We start from the raw sequence: 26,593 nt of genomic DNA on the forward strand, positions 1-26,593 counted from the left end.
AGCTCCCTGCTTCCGCTCTCGCTTGAGCTAACAGCATCTTTCCCACTCGCCTTGCCATGGCCCTTTCCCCCCGACATCACCTCCCAACATGACCCGCAACTCATTCTCCATAGAACCAGAGTAACCCGGTTAAACTGCAAATCAAGTCATTTTAGTCTCACATGTAAACCCCTCACTGGCTACTTTCTGTATTTCAAATGAAATCCGGTATTGTACCATGACCTGGGTCCTGTCTACCTGTGTTCGCCATTAGTGCTGCACACCTGTGTTTCCATGTCGTCGCTCCTTCTAGAGGGTGCGTGGGATGATCGAACTTTCTCATCCCCTTTGAGTGGAGATCAGAACACGTGCCTCGCTTTGGACAGTGAATTGTGAGTGAAGCCAATGAGAGTCAGTACATGACCGTGGGTGCATCATTTCTTCTCCTGCTGCAGTGACTAGGGAAACCAGTGTTGACATGGTGGCGCCACAACACGGCAGCAGCCTGAGTTGCTGCTAATAAACTCAGGAAAGCTGCCCTGGGGGTTTGCCCAAATCCATAGCAGGCTCTTGATGAGTGGGACAAAAAAAGAAGTTTCTGCTGTGAGATGTGGGGTTGTTTGTTACGGCAGCAAAACACAGCCTGTCTGATTGATACACTACAGAAAGCGGGGTTGGTTGTGGGAATCTTTTTTTCTTAATTTTTTAAAAATCCTTGTCTGAGTATATGTTTATTGATTTGAGAGAGAGAGAAACATCAATGTAAGGGAAACCAATTGGTTGCTCCTCATACACACCCTGACCAGGGATTGAACCATCAACCTTTAGGTGTATAAGACGACATTCCAACCAACTGAGCCACCTGGCCAGGGAGTGGGAATCCTTTTTAAAATAAAATGAAAGAACACAGTTTTTTTTTTTTTCAGAAAATGTTTTTTTATCAGACTATTAAAAAAATCAATAACTGGCTCTATTAATTATTCATGAAATGAATCACAATGAATATCCAAATTGGAGTGTTTCTGGGTGGTCCACGCAGCAAGCACACATGTATTTTTGACAGGTAATGGCAATCCTAGTTAACAACTCAGGATGTGGATAGGCAAGGCTCTGCCATGGGGGGAAAGGTGTGGGGGAAACCACAGAGAGAGGATCAGTGAGGAAAGGCACCTCAGATGTGTTTAAATATCATTACTGAAGTTGAATATTAACCAGGAAAGACACACGTTATTCCCCATCTCACCCAAGTGACACCTGCTTCCCTTTCTCCCGGGCTTGAAACATCTCAGGGAGGAACCGAGGGATCCAAATGTGGCAGCAGAGGGGACAGTGTGAGGGAAACACGTGTATTCTGAGCAGGAGAGTTTCTTTGGCTCCTTAGTCTCAGACTCCCATGACGATGGGTCTTGAATGATGGGCCGTGTTAGTAAGAACTTAATTTAGAGAGAGGGGAGAGGGAGGGAGGAAAAGAGGGAGAGACGATAGACAAATAGAAAAGTAGAAAGAAGGAAGGAGGGAAAGGAAGGGAGGAGGAAGGACAGAGGGAAATAATTCTGTGACAGGGGTGTGCCGTCTCAATGGGAGGTGAGGGGCGACCAACGCTTCCTGAAGGCCCCTTAAACACCCAGAGTGGCAGGTGGCATTGTTCTGCCCCCTTTCCTCCTGGGGGACCATACCATGGGATGCTCAAGCCGAAACGGTGGGGTCACTACCAGTAAACATAGCGACTTCTAACTGAGCTGGCCTCCAGGCAGAGCAACCAGAAAAAGGCAATTCTCAGAGTTCATCTTCTCCAGAACATGTGAGAAATCACCAGGAGGCAGTGGACACGAGACCGTCCACACTGGTCCACACTCCTGGGCACTGCCAAGGCGTTCCCGGGGCTAGGGTCCCTGTTTTGTTTGTCAGAATTCCCTGGTGCTAGGGACTGAGCAGGCGTCCTGCAGGGCATCTGGGGCTCCATGGCAACGTCTCGTTGAAGCAGAATGGGACTGCATTGGTCAGACAGTGCTCCTTCCTTCTCAGCTGTGAGCAGTCCGGTCCGGGCAGCCTCTCTTCTGCCGAAGGACATGACGCTGTGCCCACCGTGCAGTTCCTTTCCCACAACCCCTCCCCTGGAGTTAGTCCAGTTCTGTGCTCAGCTGGAGGCGCTCATGGCAGCTCTGCCTTCTGGGTTCTTTGATGAGACCGCAGTTGGCTTCAAAGTCGGACGTCTGGCTGCACGGAGAGCATCAGGCTGGGCCATATAAGCCCAGGTTGCGGGCAGCCTGGGAGATTCTGGGAGTTTTCCTCTGGGGAAATGGATAGTGAGCTGGTGTTCCAGACCTGTGTAGGCTCTTTGTGGAGGAAGGACACCGGATGCCGTTGTTCAAGCCAGATCCCACTGCCTGCATTTGGGTTTTGCCCACCTGACTCTCGTGCGGGGGAGCTGCCTCTGGCATTGTGGTCTCTTGCTGAGTCATCTGCCTATTTTCAAGCAAACCTGGGTCCCCTTGCTGCAACAGCCTTTGGTCAGACCCCGTGAACTTGCCTTTGTGTTTTATGCAATGACTGGTCTCCTGGTGGAAAGCTTGGATGGAGCAGTGCATTTGTAGGTGTGTGCACCATGGAGCCCTGAGGACCTGTGGGTAGCCTTCATCCACCTCCTCCTGCATCCCCACCGCCTCAGAATCCACCTGGTCCAGGAATGGTGAGTGCCTCCTCTCCTTGTTGATCCAAACGGCGCTGACCATGGATTCAGCAGGAGCAGGAGTGTTCCCTCCTGAGGAAGCAAAGACACAAGCAGGGTCGCTGCTGGAAGCTACGTGGGCAGCTCTCATTAATGAAGGCTATGCCCCAGATGGCACAGAGGCCAGGTACCCGGTACATTGCATGTGTGTACATGCATATATATGGAGACACACGTGACCCCACTCACACATGCTCACACAAGTGCACGCCCTCCCAGCCTGGCTCGTTCACATATTCACACCCATATAAGCTATCTCTCTCTCTCACGTACATAAGCATTCATTCATACAACACATATTTATTGAGCACTTATTATGTGCCAGGCATTATTTATTCTAGGTCCTGAAAATGCAGCAGTGAACATGGAGACAAAACCCATAATTTCATGATGTATTCTAGTGGGTAGAAAAGCAATAAGCAAATGAATATAAGAAAGTTTCAGAGGTTGACCAATGCCATGGCGAAAAACTCAAGCATAACAGGATTGAATCATAGACCTCAGTTTTTGACGGCATTGAGGGAGTGACCCCTGGGAAGAGCAGAGGAAGTAGCATCTCAGGCAGAATGTCAAGGAGAGAAGGCACACATGTGGTCACCTGTCAGGATTCACATGCACTCACCAGTGGAAAGGACTCAACTTACGGGTCTGTGTGTTGTATGATTCTGAGAATGGGTTTACCATCCAGGGTGGACGAGGACTGGCCCTTATCTTTCCTTCCCCCGACTCTGTTCTGGGAATGCATTTGCAGCACCCACTGCTTCCCTGAATGGGCTTCAGGGATGAGGATGCGGATCAAATTCTGTCTTTAAGGCCATATTCTTACCACCATACAACATGATAGTTTCCCGTCCACTCTGGGTGGCAGTGAGGACTGTGGGAGTGAATGTCCAAAAGGCGAGTTCTTACAGCAAGTAGGCCTGTGACCAGCCTGGAGAGCCCTCTGAAATGTCTGCGAAGCTCCCTTGAGCATTCTGGCATTTGTCACCTGCAGGAGGCCCTGCAGGTGACAAAGTATATGGCAGGAGTGGAGAGAGTGTTGGGAGTGTTGGGAGTCAGAGGAAGCCCCAGAGCTCCCGTCCTGGGAACCCAGGAGACACAGAGGACCTGCTCAGCCGTCTTTGCCACATCACCATCCCACAAGCACTAGCTCCCGCGGGAAGACAGAAGATTTATCCCTGCTTCCTTCGTGCACGACTGTCGTCTTGGTGTCACTAACATGAAAACCTTTACAGCTATTCACCCAACAGGCTCTGTGCTTAATGTGTGAACAGAGGAGGAGGAGGACACGCTGCTTCCTTAATTCCCCATCCTTGGCTCAATTTGCCGGAAGACAGGGGTTGGGGGAGAGGCGTTTTGTGCTCCTCCTCGGTTTCTCTTTCCGCTGGACGAAGGACCGGGGAATGGAGATCTGCAAAAAGGAGTCTCCTGCTAGTGCTGTTGAGAATGTCCGGACGAGTCCCACACTATCTGCATGTGACAGAAGCGCATGCCTTTTGGACACCAGCCACTGGGGCACAGGGCCCTCCTGGGCCCCGGCTCATGCTTCCATGGTGCCCTTACGTTGCATCAGGGCTGCGATGCTGCTCCTTGGACCAAACGTCTAGAACCCAGATCCATCCATACTGCTAAGACCCGATGAAGAATGCTAATTCAAGGGCCCTTCATTCCACGAATCAACTTCCAGACTTCCTGACCTTCCAAACACAACTTGACATCTTGAGACACTGGAATCTAGTTTTAGTTGGAGCCAATCTCTACGGTCACTGTATCCTCCTGGGTGTCTGTGTACTGGACACAGAGCATCACTGTCTCCTAAATTTCCTCTGTGCACTTGGCTTCATGACATGAATACCTCCTATTGTTTCCTACCCATGAAAAAACATTTAACTGTAGTAAAACACACACAAGACTTAGCATCTTAGTGATTTTAAGGGTACGGCTCAGCAGCGTTAAGTACATTCACACTGCCATGCGGCTGGTCTCCAGCACGTGTTTCGTCTTCCCTAGCTGAACTCTGTACCCAGGAAACCACAGCTCTCTGCTTCCCCCTCCTCCCTGCCCCTGGCAACCACCCCTCGACTCTCTGTCTCTATGAATCTGCTGACTCCAGGTACTTCATAGAAGTGGGATGACACAGTATTTGTCTTCTTGTGACTGGCTCATTTCACTTAGCATCATGTTCTCAAAGTTCAACTGTGGTTACCCAAGGCCCAGCCTGTGAACAAGTTCCCTTCATTTTAAAGGCTGCCATATTCCTCCCCTATCCTTTTGCCTCCTCTCTCTGTCTCTCCATGCTTCTCTTCCTCAGCTTGACCCTTAAATAGTTGAATACTCCAGAACTCGAATTTTCATCCTAGCCTCTTATCAGTTTCCATAGTGACCCGCCACAACTTTACCCAAGCTCACAGCTTCAGCTACACATGTCTATCTCCAGCCCCAATGTTTTCCCTGAGAGCCAGGCTGACTGGAAGTCCTACAGACAACTGTCTCCAATGCAGCGTGTTCACAAACAGGTTTCTCCCTCTCTCCCCAATGTCTTCATCTTCTGTCTTCCCTATCTCGAGGGACGGCACCACCATCTACCCTGCTGCTCAAAGACAGGCAAGATTGCTTTTGTGTCTCCCTAGCAACACCTTCACCTTATTTTTGTAAATGTACCTTGGTTTCTTCCTGGAGAAGAAAGCTCTGAGTTACAGAAGGCATGAGGAAGGGCCCCAGCTGGGAGGAGTAGAGGAAGGGGATGGTGAATTCCATGGGGCACGTTCAGTTTGAGTTGTCTTTGGTGCATGCATTCATGAGTCTGAATTGCAGACATGTTAGGCATGGTGCTTTCATTAGATAATGGTTTCATTTAATGAATGTTTGCTGGATGAATGAATGAATGAACAACCTTGAGGATGAAATAGGGCTTTAGGAAACTTTCAGCTTAAGCCTGCCTGCAGAGATGGAGGGCGGGGTTATTTGGCCGTGACAGTTGGTTCAAATGGATCTCATTGCTTGGCAACAGCCCAGGTAATGGGAGACGGTCAGCTCAGAAGTGGCCCTTTTGTCTCCAGAAGGCAGCACACTTCCAGTCAGGGATGGTGAGGTCCCTCTGGCTCTTAATTTCTTTCCAGCCTGACCTACTGCAGGGCGGGTTTCTCAATGAGTTCTGAACTATACAAAGGGCCACAGAAATTCCCAGCGGGACTTGACTTCCAAGCCTTGACCTTTCAGGGGACCTTCCCACCTCCCTTGACCTATTCCTCTGTTAGAAGTTGAAGGGCTGAGGTTTGACAATCCCTTGATTCCTGACTCCTGTGTTCCTAACTTCCTCCTGCAATGCAATCTGAGTTCCCAAAAGGAAGAGGCTTCTCCCCTCAAAGAGGGGGCTTCTGTGTCTCATCGCACCTCCCTGGCTGCTGTCTGAGGCTGTGAGGAGCAGGCTCCCCGGAGCCCCACGCTGCCTCGGGCCATGACCCAGGCTGTTAGGGACACCACGTCTTCTCTCTCCTGAGCCAGTTTCTTGGGTTTGCAGGAGGTGCCTGGGTGAGACCCAGCCAGGAAGCAGAGCTCCCAACTCCCTACCTGGCCTAGCAAGGGGGCCCCAGCCTGGCTTACCTGGCAAACCAGTCCAGCAAGATCGGAACAAGAGTGGAGGCCAGGGAACAGCAGGCTGCCGGCCAGATGCCTGGCCGAGGGCCCTGGTTCAGTACACAGAGGACTGAGTCCAGCAGGGCAACCCTAAGCCAGCCTCCCTGCTCTGGCTCCCACTCCAGGGGACCTGCCTTCGTGTTTCTCCCCACCAGGGGGGTCTTCTCCCCTGGCTGTGCCCTGGGACCCCCAGCCACCCCATCCAGTCCATCCACAGCCAGGCCCTCCTCCCCTCCATGGCTGCTCCCAGCACCAGCCCAGCCCTACCTTTCGGGAGCACCACAAGGTGGGCCTGGGCCCTCTGCTGCTGCCTCAGGTACTGGGCTCGCAGGAGCTGGATGCTGAGTGGGGGCCCTTTCCCCAGGGCCTGTGTCCTGGAGCCGTCGGCCATGAAGCAAGACCCCAGCTGCCAGAAGTGGGCTGGGCACAGGCTGAGGCAGGGCAACCCCTTCATCTGGATCCGGGAGAAATGCAAACACTGGGTAGGGCAGGAGCCGGGAGGAGTGGGAGGTGGTGGGGCTAAAGGAGGGTGGGGAGGGAAGTGGGGAGGGAGGGTGGGAAGGTGCAGGGGAGGGAGAAAGAGACAAAGATGACCGGGAGGAACTGGGAGGGAGGGGACGTTGGCAGGGGGGAGGCTAAGTGAAAAGGAGTGGAGTGGAGGCAAATGCAGGGCTCAGTAAAAAGGTGGGGGAAGGAGTAAAGCTGAGTGTGGGGTGGTAGGGTAGGGGTGGGGAGAAAGGTCCGTGAGGGAAATGGGGAAAGGAGAGGAGAGGGGGTGGGAGAGAGGGAGGAATAGTCAGGGGAAGCAGGGAAATTGGGGAGTGGGAAGAGGTATGCAAAGAGGGAAGGAGAGAATGGAGGAAGAAGGTGACAGTGGGGGGTTAGTAGATGAGAAGAGAGGGAGGTGGGCAGGGGCTGCAGGAAGAGGAAGGGGAAAGGAATGAATGGGGGTGAGAGACGGAGCGGCACAGGAGTAAGGGGAAGGGCGGGGGAATAATGGGGAAGGCAAACACAGCTGCTCAGAGTCCTTCTGAGAGCCCAAGGCGGCGGCAGCGTAGTCCAGGTCCTTCAGGGCTTGATTCTGAAGTTTAGAATCATCCACAGTGAGGTCTCCCACCCACCAGCAGAGCTGGAGCTGGTGCTGGGAATGCCGCGCGCACCTCTTGAAATGGAGCCTGGACCCCCATCAGCAAACCTGTCCGTTCAGTTTGCCCGTGGGAAAGAAACACTCGCTGCAGCCTCACACAGCTGCTGCCTCGGGAATGTGCAGGCTGCAAACCCAGGAGCAAAGTTGTGCCCGAGATCTGCACTCAGCCCCAAAACACATCTCAGGGAAAAGCCCAGCCACACTTTGTCCTCTTTCTTGGGAGCAGAGCCCAGGGGAGCCCAGGCCTCTGGCCAGCCCCACCTCTCTGACATTTGATGCAGCCTCTGTGGCCTCGGCATTCTGCCACCAGGCAGCGGGCTGGCGTTTACCTTTCCCATAGCTGGGCTCTCCCTCACCTTCTGCCTGCCAGCACCTCCCACCCCCACTTCTGGTACCCTCCCCCACCCCAATCTTAGATGTTCTGTCTTTTGCACCAGCTTCGACCTATCTTTGCTCCACTTAGACCATGAAGCCCTTTTCTGTCTTCTCCTAACATCAGGCTAACAGCTTAGCCAAAACCCAATATGACCACAGAGGCCATGGAAACAGAGTAGAGACTGAATGTAGAAGTCTGCAGGGTTAGCTGGATGGGTTCTAGTCACCGGATATGCATGGGGGGCGGACAGTACGTCTCCACTGGGCAGCGTGTGACTTTGCTAGGGCTGCAGAACAAAGCAAAGCAGCACGGATAGCTAGTCATATGTGTGTCACTGGAAACTGCTAGTGATTAGATGTGGGTTGCGTGTGGATGCACGTCCCAGTCACTGGCTGTGGGGGCGAGAGAGGGAGGGTGTGTCTTCCTTGGGTGATGAGCTGGTTGGCTGAGGCTTCGATATGAAGTACTGCAAACTGGGGGCCTGAACAACAAATGTGTTGTCTCCCAGGTCTGGAGGCTCGAAGTCTGAAATCAAGGTTTGCAAGGTCAGTTCTTCCTGGTGACCGTGGAGAGAATCTGTGCCATGCCTGTCACCCCGCTTCTGGTGGTTTGCTGGCACTCGTCTGTGTTCTTTGGCCGGTAGATGCATCACCTGGTCCCTGCCTTTAGAGTCATGTGCTGTTCTCCCTGTGCGTACGTCTCCGTGTGAATTTCCCCTTTTCATAAGGAAGGACAGCAGTCATATTGGATTAGGGCCCACGAATGACCTCATCGTCGTTCAGTTATTTTTTAATCTGCAATGACTCTATCTCCAAATAGGGTCACACTCTGAGGCACTGGAATGAGGACGTCGCCATCAGAATCAGGGGGCACACAATTTCACCCTAGCAGGCAGGGGGAATGGCGGTTCCATGTGTGGAGGTGAGGAGCAGACGGTGTCGGTGGGGAGGCGAAAGAGGAGGAGGCCTTCGTTTCATGTTATGTTTGCGGTGTCTCTGGGACAGCAGGCGGGGCTTAGATGCTTGGTAGAGACATGCATCATGGGTTGTGAGAATGGTATAGCTCATTACTGGGCAGGTTTGATCCTTAGACGGTCAGGCATATGTGGAACGGAGAGTTGGTCCAAATAGCGCTTCCTTTTCCCCTCCAGTGTCCCGGTGAGCTTGCTCCTGTCCCTGTTTGGTGGGCAGAAGACAGGAGACTCTGTGCTCCCCCAGGGCCTTTTTTCTCTTCTCTTGTCCCAGGTCAGGCTTCTTTCTCTTGGCCTCTGGCCCATCTTTGTGCTCCAAGTATTCAGAGAAAGGATGAGTGGTCTAGGCTGGTGGAGTTTCTACAAGGGTTTCTGTGCTATTATGTTTTTTTTAAAAAGGTCTCTCTCTTTCCACCCCCTTGTCAAGACCTTCTTAGTTTTCCTGGCTTGGGTTGGGTGTGGCTCCATCCGCAGAGTGGGTATGCACTCCCTGAACAGGTGTATAGAGGTGAAAATGCCCACTCTGCGTCATAAGAATGGAAATCCCACAAGTGGCAGCTGACGTCTTAGAACTGAATGCAATTTCCAATTTAGGAGAATATTTTGAGATACCAAGCTCTGGAAAGACCAATATTTAAGGGGCAGGCAGAAGTAAGAAGGTAATATTGAAAACTGGAAGAGAGCAATGAAAATGGTAGGAAAAGAAACCATAAAGAGGGACATTACAGACTGTGAGGAGGGGAAGAAATGTCACAATGAGGTAGGGTGGCCAAGACGGGGGAAAATCTCCTGATCTCCCCTGCTTCCCTGTAGAATGGCCCCTGAGAAATGAATGTGGACGACTGGCCATCTGTCTGGCTACACGCTGAAACCACCCTGGGGGGTTTTAAAGAAGCACCAGTGCTTGGATGTCTCCCCTAAATAGCTTGATTTAATTACTCTGGGTGGTGTCTGTAGAATGACACATTTCTAAGTTCTCTAGTGCTCTGGAGAGCCACCTGCCTAGTTTACAGAGTCCCTGGGCCTCCAGTTAGCACTGAGTCTTCTTCATCCCTCTTTAATAGCAGGTCTCTATGATGAGCAGAGGGCCAGAGGGGCCTCTCCGTGCTGGTCCAGCTGCACCTGCCATAAAATTGAACTTGACTTCTATTGCTTTTTGTCACTAAGTCATTAGGCTTCGCCTGTCAGTATTCATAGTTGTCTTTTTCTGTGTGTGCATCTCTGTAGATATTTCAGTAAGAAATATCCATGAATTACCAGTGGTATGCCTTTCTGAAGCTTAAGTACCTTCTTTCACTTCAGACAGACCTTCTCTCTCTCTCTTAACACTCAAATCTTTAACCTGCTCAGAGCTGATGTTAGTGTTGGGGTGTTAGATGTAAGGCAAGGATGTAGCTGTTTTCCTCTCCAAATAGTTGTCCAGTCGTCACAGTACCACTTGTGGCGTAATCTACCCTCTCCTTGTGATTTAAGAATAGTAGGGTAGGAAAAATACGGCAACTGTACCCCACCTCAGGGAGTCTTCAGAAACAAATGAAAAATGTGATTGAATCTGGAGTCCTTGCTGGAAAACGTTGAGTGCTGCCACCAAAAAAGGTGTCCTTTAGCCCTGACTGGTGTGGCCCAAGTTGGTTGGGTGTCCTCCCGCAAACCGGAAGTTCACCGGGCCGGTTCTCAGTCAGGGCCCATGCCTGGGTTGCAGGTTTGGTTCCCGGTTGGAGCGTGTACAAGAGGCGGTGGATCAGTTCTCCTCTCTCACATCAATGTCTCTCTCCCTCTCCTTCTCTCTCCCTCCCCCTCTCTAAAACTAAATAAATCGCTAAAAGAAAAAAAAAGAGTGTCCTTTATTATTCAGGTAGACTCAACCAGGGGAGCAAGAAACGAAATTTAAGTTTGCCCGAGGTTCAAGATACGTGAGTAGGGATGAGATGCTCTGGTATTTGAGGAAATGTGTGCCCGTATGTGATTAAACTGCACTGAACCTGAAAATTAAATTCTGTGGTTGAGATATGAGCCTGTGCTTCACCCAGCAGGTCAGCTGACAGGACGTGCAGCTCTTACTGGCGCTCAGAGTGAAGGAACTCGGACCTAGAAGACGGGGGTTCGCTCCATCCAGGAGACCCAGCTGTTCTATGAGACCTGGGTAGCAAGGTGTCACTTCTCACTGGGGCGCTCCTCCAGAAACAATCGCCCCACCTGGAGGCACTGTGACCAAGGAGCAGTGGTGGGTGAGTGGAGAGCGAGAGGCTTGAAGAAGGAAGCCGTAAGGGATGGTTTGAGAGCCCAAGGCCAGCAGCGCTTGGGAGAGTGGGTGTGGGACAGCTTCCGTCCCGTCCCAGCGGAGGAATTTCAACGTCTTTCCACTGGAAACACCAGGGAAAGCTTAAGTTACCCCGATCTTTAGTTCTCTCTTGTCCCTAGTGCACTAATCTGTTTTCTGTTTCTATGGACTTGCCTCTTCCTATAAATGAACGAAAGAGTATGTAGCATTTTTTGTCTGACTTCTTTCACTCAGCATCGTGTTTTCGCGGTTCCTCTATGTTGTAGCAGAGATCAGTGCTCCATTCCTTTCTATGGCCGAGCAATGTTCCATTGCATGACAATATCTTGGTTAGCCCCTCATCCAGGGCTGGGCATTTGGGTGAGTGTGAGGGGCATTACTGTGGACAGTGCTGCTCTGAGTGTCCATGTACAGGTTTCTGCTCACATATACCTGTTTTCAGTTGTCTGGGGTATTCTATCCAGGAGGAGAACTGCTGAGTCCTGCGGGTTTTGCACGCTGTTCAAATTGCAAAACTTCCTGGATGGTATTAAGAGATTTCGGCACCTCGTGCTTTGTCTTTTCTGAGGACACGCCAAGAACCCTGCCCTGCAGTTGCTGGCCTTTGCGCATTAGTTGGTTTGTATGTTTGGCTTTTCTAGAGAGTGGGTAATATTTTATAATTCTTTTTTTAAAACCATGTAATGACAAATATCACTCTCTAGCTAGAAACAAGATTTTGAGAACCAATGCTACCTTCTGAATTATTTTCCCAACACTACTATTTCAGATATTTAATATATTAAAAGTCCATTGTGAACAATGCGGAAGTTATCCCAAATTCGTTTTGCTGTGACTTGTAATTGTCACCTATGCAATTACGACCATACTTGGCCATGTATAATGTGCTCCCATGTAATATGCACTCATGTTTTGGGCCCAAACTTTCAGGAAAAAAATCCTTCATTTTATTTTTTTAATTCAATGTTTAATTTACTTATATTTAGATACCTGATTTTTATATTATAAACAAATTTTAAAGGAGTTACAATTTTAATGCATACGCATAAATAAGAGAATCAAATGTAATTATATAGACATGGAATTAGGACTACCCATGTATAATGCACATCCTTATTTTCCCCTCAAAAATTTGGGCAAAAAGTGTACATTATACATGGCAAAATACAGTATTTTATGTAATCATTGTATAAAATCATCAGTGAATTTTAGAGGCAGTGATTATGTGCCTGGATTCTGGAGCCGGGACACCTGGGTTTGAAGCCTGGCCCTGCCACTTACGAGTTGTGAAATCTTCGGTAAGTTTCTTAACTTAAGAAACAGCTCTGTACCTCAGTTTCCCCATCTGTTCCGTGGAGCTAATAATAGCACCTCTGTAAGGAAGCAATGTCTTTAGAACGGTGTCTGGCATGAGGTCAGCCCTCTATGAGCATATTTTGAATATAAATTCACAAGTTGGTCTAAATAATTACAATCACCATAATCCACAACTAAATGATAATGCAAGTTCTTCTAAAGTGGGATCTTAAAGATTTCAGTTTCCACACTCAAAGCTGAAATGTCTACAAGAGAACGTTTGTCTCCTAAAATAAAACACATAACAGTTATTGACAGAATATGAGACAACTACTTAATAACTAACCTCGAATACTTAAAAACAGATGTCACAAGTTTTAAAATAATTTTACTACTAATAAAACACAATGCACTATAATGACAGCCTCTACATTTTGATTTTGAGGCCAAGACTCAATTCACTCAATAGTTATTCATTAAATAAGAATTTATGCCCTGGCTGGTGTGGCTCAGTAGTTGAGTGTCGGCTTGTGAACCAGAGGGTCATTGGTTCACTTCCCAGTCAGGGCACATGCCTGGGTTGCAGGCCATGTCCCCAGTAGAAAGGCAACCACACATTGATGTTTCTCTCCCTCTCTTTCTCTCTCCCTTACCCTCTCTAAAATATAAATAAAATCTTTAAAAAAAAGAATTTACTCAGCTACTGGAATGGTCAAGACTCACTAATCAGTACAGGACAGTAAATTAAACAGATGTTATTCTCATAGAACTTCCAGTCCAGTGTGGGGAGAGAGAAGAAAAGCAAGTTAACTAACCAAATTAATTAACGACATAAGCAAAATATCTTGGAAAAATAAATATCCTAATAATAAATTTCCTGGTTAAAGATAAATAAATTTTGGTTTAATCACATTTAAAAATGAAGGGGAAAAAACAAGTCAACTAACAATTGCGTAATTATAATATGAACTAGATGACCAGAATACCATAATAACTTAAATAAAATAATGCATATAAAGTGTTTAGAGGAATTCCTGGCCCTTAGAAGGTATGCAATGACAGTTATCTATGATTATTTATTATTCTGCTAATCATAATTTAGCTGTTAATTCACCGGTTTAAAAAAAATCGATCATCTCAAAGTTTTCTGCCCTCTAGTGGGCACTTTGGATCATAGCCACACAACTGAGAAAGGTTGAGTGGTTGGGGTGTTTCAGCTGCTGTTGATGAGCTCCTGTTGTTTGGGATCCCCAGCAGGTACCAGATAGGCCAAGCGAGGCCTGCTCTAGGGCCCCACGTGCCCATAACTGCCTTCAGAGGGCTTCTTTGTGCATGCTGGGTGCCGCGTGACCTCAGCCCCCTCCCAGGCACCACTGATGGCTGCTCAGTGGCCTGGAATGGAAACGCTAGTAAACAGAGCTCATACAGGAGAGTGGCAGGCCCAGCTAATCAGCCTTCCTTGTGGCGCAGTACGGAACCAAGGAGTCCACAGTCAGAGAAAAAGATGCAAAGTATTCTATCTGAACCAAGATGGAGGAGCATCGGAGTGAAGGATGCCGGCTACTGATCAGCCAGGGCTGCCTCTGGACACAGACGTGGCGCTAGCCCCAGACGAGTCCACACAGGGCTTGTGACCTGGGCCTTTTCCTACTTCCCTGAATGTCTTCACCGTCACCCCAGGTCGTTCTGTTGTCAAAGAGTTTAGCGAAGATACTCCGAATATGCTGTCCCTTTTCACCCTTGCCAACCTCCTGAGAAACAGGTGCTATTACGTCCATTTTAGGGGCTCAGAGAGGTTGAGTTACCAACCCAAGATCCCACAGCTAAAAACTGGCAGTACCGAATCTGTGCCTACTTCTTTCTGCCATCAGACCCTGTGATGGGAGGCCTGCCACTACTCCAGAACCCCTACCTGTGGTATTGAAACCTGAATTTCAACGGAGATAGGAAATTAGATGTTACCCCACTTTTTGTTATAGCAAACCCCTCTTTTAGAAATAACTAGGTTCAACAACTGTAATGAGGTTATCAGACAAGGTGCTGTACGGGCTTTCAGAATCAGTTAACATCTAGGAACAGTCTGATCCTGGCCCCACCATCTTTAAGGTGTCCTTCAGTCGACTCATTTTGAATCTGATCATGGGTTGGAAAGCCTTCCTGCATTTGGGCCCACATTCTTGGGGACTGTTTTCCGTTTTAGCCAAAGTCAGATGACTTCAGGGGTTCTTAATCCCGACTGCTCCTTCAGAAGCATTTGAGTAACTTTGCAGAGTTACTTATGCCGGGCCTTCATCCCACACCAACATAATAGAAGGAGGCATCCAAATCATAGAAGGAGGAGCCTGGTGCTTGCCTGGGTGCAGCCAAGACCAAGAAACACGGAACTATTTAAGTGGTTGCCTGTCAAGCTTCCTAGGTTGGGGGACTCTATTTTCTGTTCCCCGTCCTGGCAGGTCTGTTTGCAGAGAGGCGGTTCTCAGAGAGTGGTAGTGGGCGGAGGGTAGAAGTAGGGATCCGCCTGAGGGCTCTGTCTTCCTAGATGCCCCTGCTGTGGCCTCTGGGACCCATCTTAACACAGGCGTGACCTGGGCCCTATGCACTGCAACCTGAGCTCCAGACCTGTTACACAGATGCAGGGGAGAACTGAGAACCTAACTTCGCAGACTCTGGGTGGGACTTTCCTGCAGTTGTCCTGCCTGAACGTGCTGCCTTTCCTCTTACCCCGGCTGTGAGTTCCTGAGGAGGCTGCTGTTCTCCGAGGTGCCGGCCTCTGCCCTGCTGTTCGCCTGCACCCTGGGGTGCATGTGTGATAGACAGCATGCTCATCAGTGCAGAGACCTAGGTATGTGCCCAAAGTTCCAGGGAAATTTGCCTAAAGTCCCATGGTTCTCTGCTTCTACTTCTATTAAAGATCTCCACTGCATCCATGTCTTTCGGAAAAAGAACTTTTGGAGCCCGGGAGGTTTTGCTCATGACCCCTGGGCTTATAGAAATCGCCCAGTGTGAACTAGCCAGGTGAGAGTTATTCAGTTTGGCACAATTTGCCTGTTGAGTTTTCACATTTAATTTGGCCCTGTCTGATGTTCTAATGAGCTGTTTTGGGGTTTGGGTGGGTCCCCAGATGTTAAAACACCAGAATAAAAAGATATGCTTAACACATTTTGTTTGGAAGACAGTGTTTCGTGCCATACTGTATCTTATCCCACGTTTTACCAATGGGAAACCATTACCACTGTTGACGAGACAACGTCCAAACCTAGAGAAAGTTTTGTAAGAATTTGAGTCAGACTTTGAAGACATGTGTGGAAGCAAGAGCTCATTGCATCGAGAAAATGCTCCTGAAAATGGCAGTTTTGAAGCTTATTTTATACCTTAGAATCAAAGGAGAAGACAGACATGGAAGGAGGGTTACATGAAACCCTGCAGTGGTAGGTTAAGGAGGCAGAAGAAAGCAAAGTGGGGACATCCCCAGGACTGGATAGAGGGCAAGAGGAGAAGCCCAAGCTTCTTTCATACTGGTGGGTGCAGGGTAGTTAATAATGGACGTTCACAGCTCATGGAGATGGTATGCGAGGGATGAGATAACAACTCCAGTTTCTCTGATCTCCCTTCTCCTGCCTGCGGTTCTGCCTTCAGGGGTTTAGAAAAGAAAATTGCTCTGACGTTGTTTCAAAGGTATGGTGTCCGAGAGGCACAGAACTGTGGACAGGGCTCACTTTAGGTAAACACTGACCTTTGCTAAGGAATCTACAGCCGTGACTCCCCACATGATCTGTGTGCAGTTAGGAATTGATGACCAGACCGTCCCGTGTGGTGACTCTCGGTCACTGTCAGAGCTTGTCAGGCCTGCCGTGGGTCCCCCTCGCCCTCCCCATAGCTTGTCTTACCCGTCCACACCCTTAATCCGAAGCACATCGGTGTTTCGCTGGAAGTAATCTCATGCTATTGAACGGGTTAAAGTCTCTCTTCAGTATCATTACCTAACACACAGTAACTTTCCAGAGGTTTTGTCCGTTGTGATTACTTTGCTGGTGTCAGGGATCTGCTCTGTCTGGCAAGGTGCAGCCCTGAGTCAAGTTTATTACCTCTGAATTAGAAATCGACATCAATCTCTCGTCCATCTCAATGTTTCCGTTAATATCTCAAGAATCACTTAGCAAGCAATATGGAGTTGCCAGTATTTAATCTGACTCAAAGTCCAAGGTGTGCATTTGGACAGGAATAATTGTTCATTTTCACGAGTCATTAAATCTTCACTAATAAATAATTTATAATGCCTTATTTCTAAATTTTATTAAGAATGAGCAATAAATTGAGTAATAATTTATTACTCATTTTCATGAGTAATTAAATCTTCATTAGCCCTGGCTGGTATGGTTCAGTGGATTGAGCACGAGCCTGTGAAGCAAAGGATCACCAGTTCGATTCCCACTCAGGGCACATGCCTGGGTTGTGGGCCAGGTCCCCAGTCAGGGACACATGAGAGGCAACCACACATTGATGTTTCTCTCCCTCTCTTTCTCCTTCCCTTCCCTTCTCTCTAAAAATAAATAAATAAAATCTTAAAAAACTTCATTAATAAATAATTTATAATGCCTTCTTTCTGAATTTTACAGGGATGAAGCTCCATAAAGTCTTAGTTTTTGTTGTTTCTAGCTTTTAAAATTTTAAGTAGCCTTCTTATTTGGAATTTTTCTATTCATCACTTTCAGTTTTTCTTCTCTGTCATTATCTATTCTTATTTATTTCTTCAGTCATTATTATCCATTTCTGTTGTGATCTTGTATTCATTTCAGTGACCCAAAGGATTAAAAAATGATGTGTAATTGTTTCCAAATGTTCAGAGCTTGAATATATTTTAATGTAAAATGTAAATTAGAAGTTGGAAAATGAAAAATCAGAATGGTCTCATGTTTTCAAAATGATTTTTCTCTTTACCTATTCAAAACTGCTTCAAAAATAAAGGGACAAAACCAAAGATTTTTCAAGAAAACCCACATTTTTGTGAAGATTAATGAAATGTTATTAAACATCTTTAAATGCAATAAAACTACCCATGTCTAGTATCCAATGTCCATCTACTCGCCGATTACAATAGTAACACATTTCACGCATTATATCTGGGCCCCTCTATTTATATGCAAATTCAAGACTGAGAGGAATTCTGCAACATTGCACAATGGTCCCGTGTTGCCAGTTGTGACTGTCGCCGACACTGTGCTAGTGAGGTGAGAGTTCCTCAAAGCTGGGAATCGAAACACAAAGAGAGGCGAGAGGGAGTCTCTGGAAGACCAAGAAGGATGCTTCGTCATTCAAAACCCGACGGCCTCCAGGCTGAGAAGGTTTGGCACAGTTTTTCTTACCTATTACTTCTCCCCACAGCTCCTCCCTCCATTCTACCGTAGTCTCCCCACATCAGCAGCAGCCCAAATACTTCACAGCTGTACCAGGTGTAAATTGCCGAGACACAGGCAAGCTCGAAAGTGCGGCTAACAGGGACAGCAGTGTGCCAATTCTCTGAAGGTGGCTGGCTGTGTTCTTTACTGGTTTTACCAAGGCCCCTCCGAGGCACCCCTTCTGGTGAACACATGCAGTATTTTTGGGGGGCTATTCACTCTAGTGAATTCTTAAAGCAATTTAAAAAATCTTTATGTTAATACCTGAGGGTAATGATCAGATCCTGTAGGTCCTACCTGCAAAATACTTCTCAAACTTCAGTGTTCTAAGAATCACCTAGAGAGAGCTTATTTACATTCTGCCCTGGTTGTTGTGGGTCAGTGGGTTGAGTGCCAGCCTGCTAAACCAAAAGGTCACAGGTTCAATTCCTTGTCTAGGGCACATTCCTGGGTTGCTGGCCAGGTCCCCAGTGAGGGACTGTGAGAGGCAACCACACACTGATGTTTCTTTCCCTCTCTTTTTCCACCCCTTCCCCCTCTAAAAATGAAATAAAATCTTTAAAAAAATAAATAAAATGCAGATCACTGGGTCCCACCCCTAGAAATCCTAATTAGTAAGAGGCCCGGGAATCTGCATTTCTCAGATTTTTTTGGGACCACACCTAGAAATACTGGTCTACACTCGCATCTCCCCTCTGACTCCTCAGAAACAGTTCAGTTCTCCAGGTTCTCACTGCATAGATTCCCCACTGACGTCCAGGCCCTGGGGCATACTAATATAGTGATTCTCATCACCAGCCACACATTTAAATCACCTGGAGAACTTTTAAATATTTACTGATGCCTGTGCCCCGCCCACAGCTCATTAAATCAGGCCCCTTGATTTGAGGGGAGTGGAGCCTAGGCTACCAGTGTTAAGATCAGAGCAAACCCTTAGCTCTGACTTTGCATCCAGCATGGATGACTGTTCTGATCCCTTCACTGCCCCCCCCCCCCCCTGCCCCGTGACCTTTCTTACCCTGCCTTAAGGTATTCTAATATTCCTTCTTTTCTAGAGCAGAGCTTCCCAGCCTGTTTCCCCAAGAAGGCAAGCGGACTGCAGGTGTGGTAAGACATCATCAGCCCGCTCCTGCGCCCCTGGCCTCCACTCTAAGTAGCCTCTCCTGCAGCTCTTGGAATGGCAGAGAGCTCGAGCCAACGGCTCTCCTCTCCCCTCCGGGACCCTGTGTTCTCTGGTGCCCACTGCAGGCGAGGTGCCCATTGAGATGCAGAAGAAGAATGGGGCCCAGGTGCCCAGGTGCCCAGGAAGCCCAACACCAAGGTTTGGTTGGTTGGGGAAGGGGAGGGGGTGACGTAGACTGGGGTGGGTGGGAGCGCCAGCTGCAACCAGGGCCCGACTGTCGCTGCTGTGCCCTCTGCACCGTACAGGGGGACTGCGTGGTACAGGGGGACTCCAACGGCGCATCTGTGTTCTGAAAACTACTTGCATTTTCTCATTTTAAAAGATTTGACTCGAAGGCATGAAACTGGGTTTGAAATCAGAATACATTTGAACACCATGGGGCCATGAAAGAAAAGGGAGAACTNGTTGAGGAAGGGGAGGGGGTGACGTAGACTGGGGTGGGTGGGAGCGCCAGATGCAACCAGGGCCCGACTGTCGCTGCTGTGCCCTCTGCGTGGGGGACTGCGTGGTACAGGGGGACTGCGTGGTACAGGGGGACTCCAACGGCGCATCTGTGTTCTGAAAACTACTTGCATTTTCTCATTTTAAAAGATTTGACTCGAAGGCATGAAACTGGGTTTGAAATCAGAATACATTTGAACACCATGGGGCCATGAAAGAAAAGGGAGAACTATTGCTTTTGTTTTGTTCCTTAAATATCATTTCAGTGCTGGTGGCTAAGTTGTTTATAGGTTTGCCACCTACTTGTGGCATTAAAGTTTGGGTTTTTTGATGGTTGTAGCTAGAATACAGAGGGAACAGTTTAAAAGACTTGACTAGGAACTGCTGTGTGTAGATAACCCACCAGGTTCCCAGGTGCTAAAGGCAACTTACCTACCCGACTTCCCAGGGTTCGGTGATATCGAAATTGTGAACTTCTGTTTACCCCAGAACGGCACAACATACATGAAAAGATAGGCCACAAGCTAGAAAATGTGTCTGCAACGTAAAATCAACAAACAGCTAGTACCCAGTGTGGATAAAGCATGCTAACAAATGAATAAGAAAAGAATGAACAATCAATAGAAAAAAGAGAGGGAAAGACTTGAAAGGTGCTTTTTACAAAAGAGAAACCTGAGTAGCCAGAAGCATGTGAAAAATGCCCAACATCAGTAGTGATCACAGAAATGCAGAAGGAAATATGGTTACACCCCACCCCAGAATTGAACTTTATTTCATTTACATTTAAATGTCTGATAACTAAGTAGTGCTGAGTTTGTGGAGTCACAGGAACTCGCAACTACCCGGCAAAACTGGTGTTTCCTAACACGAAGGGGAGAATCTGTACCCTACATAGTGTGACCAGCGGCACGGGCATCACGGAGAGCTCCCGCCGCAGGACCTCAGACTGAATCAGACCTGGCCCTTTAAAAGCTCGCCAGGTGACTGCATGCGTGCTTAATGTCTGCGAAGCAGACGGTGCGGCGGTTTCACTCCGAGCATCCGCCTGTAAGAACCTCTTTCACAGCACAGTGTTCACAGCAACACTGTTTGTGGATGAAAACAGAGACGAACCCTCCTTCAATAACAGTGGAAGGAACATGGAATGGAGTAGCCACAGGGGGGAATACTATACAGCCAGGAAAACAAACGCACCACAGCTGTGCACAGTAACATGGATGACACAAGCATGAAGATGAGGGAGAAGCAGATCACAGAAGGATACATTTATCACCATCCCGTTTATACTTATTTATACATGTGTTTTATATTCGTACATTCTTCTGTGTTCTACAAGGAAACTTTTAAAAGAAGTTATGTTCATGGAAACAAGCTTAAAGTTTCACATTAAAATGTAAGGATGTTTTTGTGAAAATTTTAAACAAATTGTATAGCATCCTCCCTCATGGTTTTATTTGGCTTTTGTATTAAAATAATTTTTGAAACAAGTTAGTGAAATATTAAACCACGTATTGATGTCCCCAAATCCTTTCCACCTGAACCCCGTGGGGATGCTCAAATATTTTCTTCGTGTAGGAGACATCAACATTGCAAAGCAGGGATCTAGAGGCCAAATCATCCCGAAGGCCTTTGAGGTCGCAGCCTTCAGTTGCAGCTTCCTCGGTTGCTAGGCTCCAGCCTCCAGCTGTTGACCCTTTGCCTTCCTCCCAGATACCGCAGTGCAGCTAAGCCCACTTCTGGAGCACCCCAGTGCTCTTCCTTTAGGCTCTGCTCACACACCCTCACCTTTGCAAAGGGGACTCTGAGTTCCTGGACGGAATAATTCCTCTTTCCTTTCCCGAGACCTTAAAGGCCTGATCAGGCCAGGTTTAGTTGTTTTGATATCTTTCTCCCTTCCTAGACCACGACTCATTCTGAAGCAGGGTGTTTTATACTATGCAGTATGTCTACTTGTCTTTCTGTAACTCCAGTTATTTTATATCTTATGGAATTGTAAATCCTGTATTTACCTTCATTATTATGAGTTGGGTAACAAGGAAAAAATTCTCACCGTTATTTCTAGACTTATTAGTAATTCACTTTGGGGGACAACAGAATCCTATGCGACGTTCAATTGTACTGTTCAGTCACGGAGATTTTTATAGAGTCTTGAACTAATGCTAACATATTTAATATTTTAAATAGCTAACAATGTATTCCTCAACTTTTAAAGCATCTACTCCAAATGCTTGGTCCCTAGTAAAACAGCCAAGCTTAGCAGTTTGAAGTTTTGTTTGTGGAGGTCAGCAGGAAAGAGCTATAAAGCTGATGTGAATGGGAAGAGGAAAGACCGTGATACTTCTGTTCATCCCCTAGAATGCCAAAGTGAAAAAAAGAGTTAACGGTCTTCTGTGACAACTTACATGTTTTCCTGTCCCATTCTAAGAGGATACCAGAATGACTACTGTCATGCCTCAAACCCTTGCTGGCCACATTCACTGCCAGAAGTCCAAGCTTCAGCCAGGCACCCATCATCCCTGGCCATATCGTCACCCCCTAAATCAGGGGTTCTCAACCTGGGTTGCATATCCAATCATCTGGAATCCAGGCAACACCCAGGACCAGTTGAAAATCTCTGATTCCAACATACTACCAAGACTGAGAGCCAGATCCTAAATCTATCCAAACCGTGCCTCACTTTCTCTCTCTCCCTTTCACAGGGAGAGAGAATCTACATCAGGAGCCCTCTCTATATCTTCCATGTGTTCTAGGAACACCCCTCCTTCCTTCACAGCAGTCTCCCAGGGGTTCTCCTTCCCAACCTTTTATATTTCACATACCCCAGAGTTAGGAGGCAATTAGGTTTTTGCTAGACCCCCAGTGCCCCTTACAAACCACTTCTTCCAGCAGAATCTCCTCCCCTTTTGAAATTCATTTCTGCCCTTACAACTTCTCACCCACCTTATTGCAACCACCTGCTGTCTTCCAAACCCCTTAATCACTGAAGGTGGTTCCCATCCAAGACTCATTCCATCCCCATTCCCATTTTCTTTCTCAGCAACCCCTCTAACCCCTGGTCTCAGATCCTTGACCTGTTCACCACCATCTTCCTCTACACCTCCTCACCGCCTTTTTAAGGTAACCTGAATCCTTGTCTTCCCAGGAAACTGCATCACCTCCAAAATCTGTTTCTCAATCCCACCCTGCCTGCCCAATCTTGCTCAATCACTCCACTGCCACCTCTGTTTGACCTTGCGGAGACCTCCGATCCCCGGACTCCATCACTTTCCTTGATCTCTGCCAGCCTTTTCCTGCCGGCTTTGCTTCTGTGCCCACCCAGGCTTCGTGCTCTGCTGCATCCATGTAAGTAATCTTTTGAAAATACCATCGACTCTTCTGCATCCTCCCTCCACCTGACTTGCCTGTTAAGACCCAATGCTGCCTGCACTCTGACTCCCCACCTTTGATTGCTTGAACTGACGCAGCTGTATGTGGCCAAAGACGCACAGAACAGGCCTTTGTGGTCCTCGACACGCTTCTCATTGGGCATTTGACCCTGCCCAGAAACCATGCTCTGCTTCCATGTTCTGAAGGTTACTGTTTCACCATATCTTTTCCTTAAATTGTCTACTTGCTTTCCTCCCATTTCCATCGGATGGAAATACACAGCCCTGTTTAAATCTGCACACATCTTTTTCTGTGGGTTTATACCTGGGCTTCTATTTTGTTCCATTCATCTGTGTTTGTTTTTATGCCAGTACCATACTGTTTGATTATTATAGCTTTGTAATATAGCTTGGAATCAGGAAGCACGATGCCTCCAGCTTTGGTCTTTTTCCTGAAGATCGCTTCAGCCATCTGGGGTCTACTGTGGTTTTACATACATTGTTCAATTTCTGTGAAGAAAAAAATGCCATCAGAATTTTGATAGGAATTGTACTGAATCTATAGTTTACTTTAGTCTCTGCCTCTCTAGCCATCTCTCCTGGCCGACGGCAACCCTGCTGCTTTTCACAGTTGGATGTTATTTGGATTCCATGCCTGGTTCTGGTGCTCTAGGCTGGGGAGCCCAGCTCAGGGTTTATGCCCTTCAGTTCCCAGGCAGAACGCCCTGCCCCTGGCTGCTGAAATATCCCTCTGGACCTTTGGCGGCCCCCTGCGAGAGCCCAGCCAGCCCCGTGGCACCTCTGCACTCCCTACCAGTCTCATTGCGCTGCTGTGGTTTCTTCCGTAAGTCCTTGGTCATAAAGCTTCTCTCCCGCTAGTGTTCAGTTTGTAATTCAGGGTGACTTTTCTATAACTTGATTGTAATTCTTGTTCCTCTAGGCGTAAATGTAGATTGTTTATTTGAGATAGTTTTTTTTTTTTAAATTTCTCAAGGCAGGTGTCTATCACCATGAACTTCCCTCTTAAAACTTTTTTTTGCTTTTGCTGCATCCCATAAGTTTTGATAGACTTTACTTTCATGTCTCAAGGGTTTTTTTTAATTTTTTTATTTGACCCATTGGTTGTTCAGTGGCATGTGGTTCACTCTCCACATATTTGTCAATTTTCTAGTTCTCCCGTCATTTATTTCTAGTTTTATACTATTGTAGTTGGGAAAGGTGCTATATCATTTCAATCTTCTTAAACTTGTTAAGATTTGTTGTGTGGCCAGACGTGATCTAGCGTGATGTAACACGTGCACTTGAAAAGTGTGTCTTCTGTTGCTTTTGGATGGAAGGTTCTGGGTGTCTGCAAAGGCCATCTGGTCCAATGTGTTCCATCTGATGTTTCCTTGTTGATTTTCTGTCTGGTTGCTCTACCCACGGATGTTAGCGGGGCATTACATTCCCTTTATTATGCTGTCTAGCTCTCCCCTTAGTCTGTTAATACATGCTTTCTGTGTTCAGGGGCTTGCTCGCGCTCACCTCTTCACCCACTGGCCATGATGGGGGAAACGACAGGTTTCTCCCACTGTGCCTCGAATCCCAGTTTTTTCTTGACTACACAAGGTTTCCCGCTTCCAGGTATCCTCTTCCTGCAGTGTTACATGCAGGAATCTCAGTCATCACGTGAAACAAAGCAAGTCGCAGAACCATATATACGCTGCAGAACAGTATGCTGCAATTGGGCAAACCACAAAACTTGCAGTCTATCTCTACGGGTAAACCTAACTATGGAGAGTTCCTGCAAAACCAACGGCTACCTCCGTGTCCGGAACTGTCTCAGCTCCCCGTGCGTGCTAGCAAGCACACCCGCCTTACACACACAGCGTACAACCCCATCTCTCAGCTCCAGTCGAGAGCAAAACTTCTCGAGAGAGCTACAGACCATTTGTCCCTCTTTACACTCTTTTTGAAAGATAGTTTTATTCGTAAACAATGCATGCGTGCATTCTTGTTCTGAAACACCCAAACACCTACAGATAAAACTAAAAACCACCAATCTCTACCTGTTCTCTGCTCCAGAAGTCACCACTGTGATTCAGCAGAAATGTTTAACTGGAGGCATTTTCCTTTAACTTACATGCAGATTTACCCGTAGAGATAGACCGCGAGTTTTGTGGTTTGCCCAATTGCAGCATACTGTTCTGCAGCGTATATATGGTTCTGCGACTTGCTTTGTTTCACGTAATGACTGAGATTCCTATTTCAGTAGGAACAGCTCCTTATGCTGCGGTACCTAGAAGAGGCTTGTCACTGCATGTAACCCTTCTTTTACTCACGGCGACTCAGTCCTGTGCTGCTGTAAACAACGCTGCAACAAACTGTCCTCGGACACTTTTGTCAATGTTACTTCCTTCAGGATAGACATGAAAAGTGTCACTTCTAGGCCACTTCCAATCATTCTCTTCAGCTCCCACCAACGTGGCTTCCATCCCCACCCTTTCCTAGAACTTTCTGGTCACCACCACCACCTCCACTTTGTTCCTGTCTTCTTTCTTAGCCTCTCAAGGTTTGTTTGGCGGCTGACACCCCTTCCTCTCCGAAATCCTCTTTACTTTTGGGATAAAAGCCTTTTTCTGGGTTTCCTCCTCCTTAGGCTCCCCTTAAGTTTTCTCTGTTGGCTCCTACTCTCCCAGTCTCTAACTATGGAAGTTCATCGGGCTGTCTGGGGAACTCTTCACTCTGAATTCTCTCCCTGGTGATCTCATACCTACCTGTGTGTGTCACCTGCACAATAATATCTTTCAAATTCCAACCCCAGTCAAGACCTGTCCTGAGTTCCAGGCTAGCGCCCAACAGCTGCAGGACATCATGTGAATCCACAGGACTGAAGCCTCAGTCTTCACAGGTCCAGGCAACCTGGGCTGCTTTCTCCAGCCCTCCTGCTACTCAGTACCCCAACCAGCAAGGCGCTCCAACCCCAAACCTGAATTGACTCCAGAACTCTACCCCCAGAAGTCACTGGGTACTCTTTCCTGTTATTGAACCTGCAGTTTCATCTTTATCACCTCCCTGCCTCCCCTCAATCACAGCTTTTATCACCTCTGGCCTAGATACTTGCAATTGCCCCATGTTCCAGTCCTTCCCCCACCCACTTCCACACAGTGGCCAAAATAAGCCTGTCAGACTACTCTTGCCTCTGGATTACCCTTCAATGGCTGACATGTGCACCTAGAATAAGGCAGGCCTTCGATGACAGCTCCTGGCCCTCCATCCAGCTTTAGCTCCTGCTTCTGCTAGGATGTATTAAGACCTTCCTTGACCCAGGGCTTTGGGCACGCTGCAGGAACTTCGCATCTCAGTCCTTTCCACTAGTCAGGTCTCAGTCACCTCCCAGGACCCTACCCCACCCAAAGCCAGTCTGTTCTTCTCAATGACGGTGTTCATGTGTTTGCTTGTGTCTTGTAGACTATCCCTTAGCCTGTCACTCGCCCCCTCTCCCCCCCTTCTCACATGTAATCCCCAAGAAGGGTGTCTTACAGCTGTAGCCCTAGTCTTGCACAGAATAATAAGCATTCGATGAATACCTAGCAAGATTATCTAAGTTCAGCACCCTAACTTTAGGTGAGAAAGGAACGCAGGAAAGGGCCCACTGTTTTGCTACCTATTGAGACACTGCAGTGAGAGGCAGCATTGTGGAGCCAAGAACCTGGGCTCTGGACGCCCCTGGCTGGACTCTCGGACCCTCTGCCTGTTTCCTCACTGGGACACGGGGTTTAGATACCTACCTTTTCGGGGGCAAAGATTAATTAA

At 47.8% G+C, this 26,593-nt stretch overlaps 1 protein-coding gene across 1 annotated transcript; it reads right to left on the bottom strand.

Annotated features, from left to right (window-relative positions):
- Nucleotides 1-1,186: 1,186 nt before the first annotated feature.
- Nucleotides 1,187-7,808, bottom strand: CUNH9orf152 (chromosome unknown C9orf152 homolog). The gene is made up of 2 exons (XM_037035955.1): nt 6,611-7,808; nt 1,187-2,740 (listed from the first exon to the last, which is right to left on the bottom strand). The coding sequence occupies exons 1-2, from the start codon at nt 6,795-6,797 to the stop codon at nt 2,211-2,213; spliced, it is 717 nt and encodes a 238-aa protein (XP_036891850.1). The 5' UTR covers nt 6,798-7,808; the 3' UTR covers nt 1,187-2,210.
- Nucleotides 7,809-26,593: the final 18,785 nt, after the last annotated feature.

The sequence above is a fragment of the Sturnira hondurensis genome, unplaced genomic scaffold (assembly GCF_014824575.4).
Source record: "Sturnira hondurensis isolate 20B ecotype Veracruz unplaced genomic scaffold, ASM1482457v3 Scaffold0022566, whole genome shotgun sequence".
Taxonomy (NCBI): domain Eukaryota; kingdom Metazoa; phylum Chordata; class Mammalia; order Chiroptera; family Phyllostomidae; genus Sturnira; species Sturnira hondurensis.

Coding starts and splice junctions, on each gene's coding strand:
- CUNH9orf152 (XM_037035955.1), bottom strand. CDS start 6,797: ATGAAGGGGTTGCCCTGCCTCAGCCTGTGCCCAGCCCACTTCTGGCAG. Junction 2,741..6,610: donor CCTTGTGGTGCTCCCGAAAG/GTAGGGCTGGGC, acceptor TTGCTTCCTCAG/GAGGGAACACTCCTGCTCCT.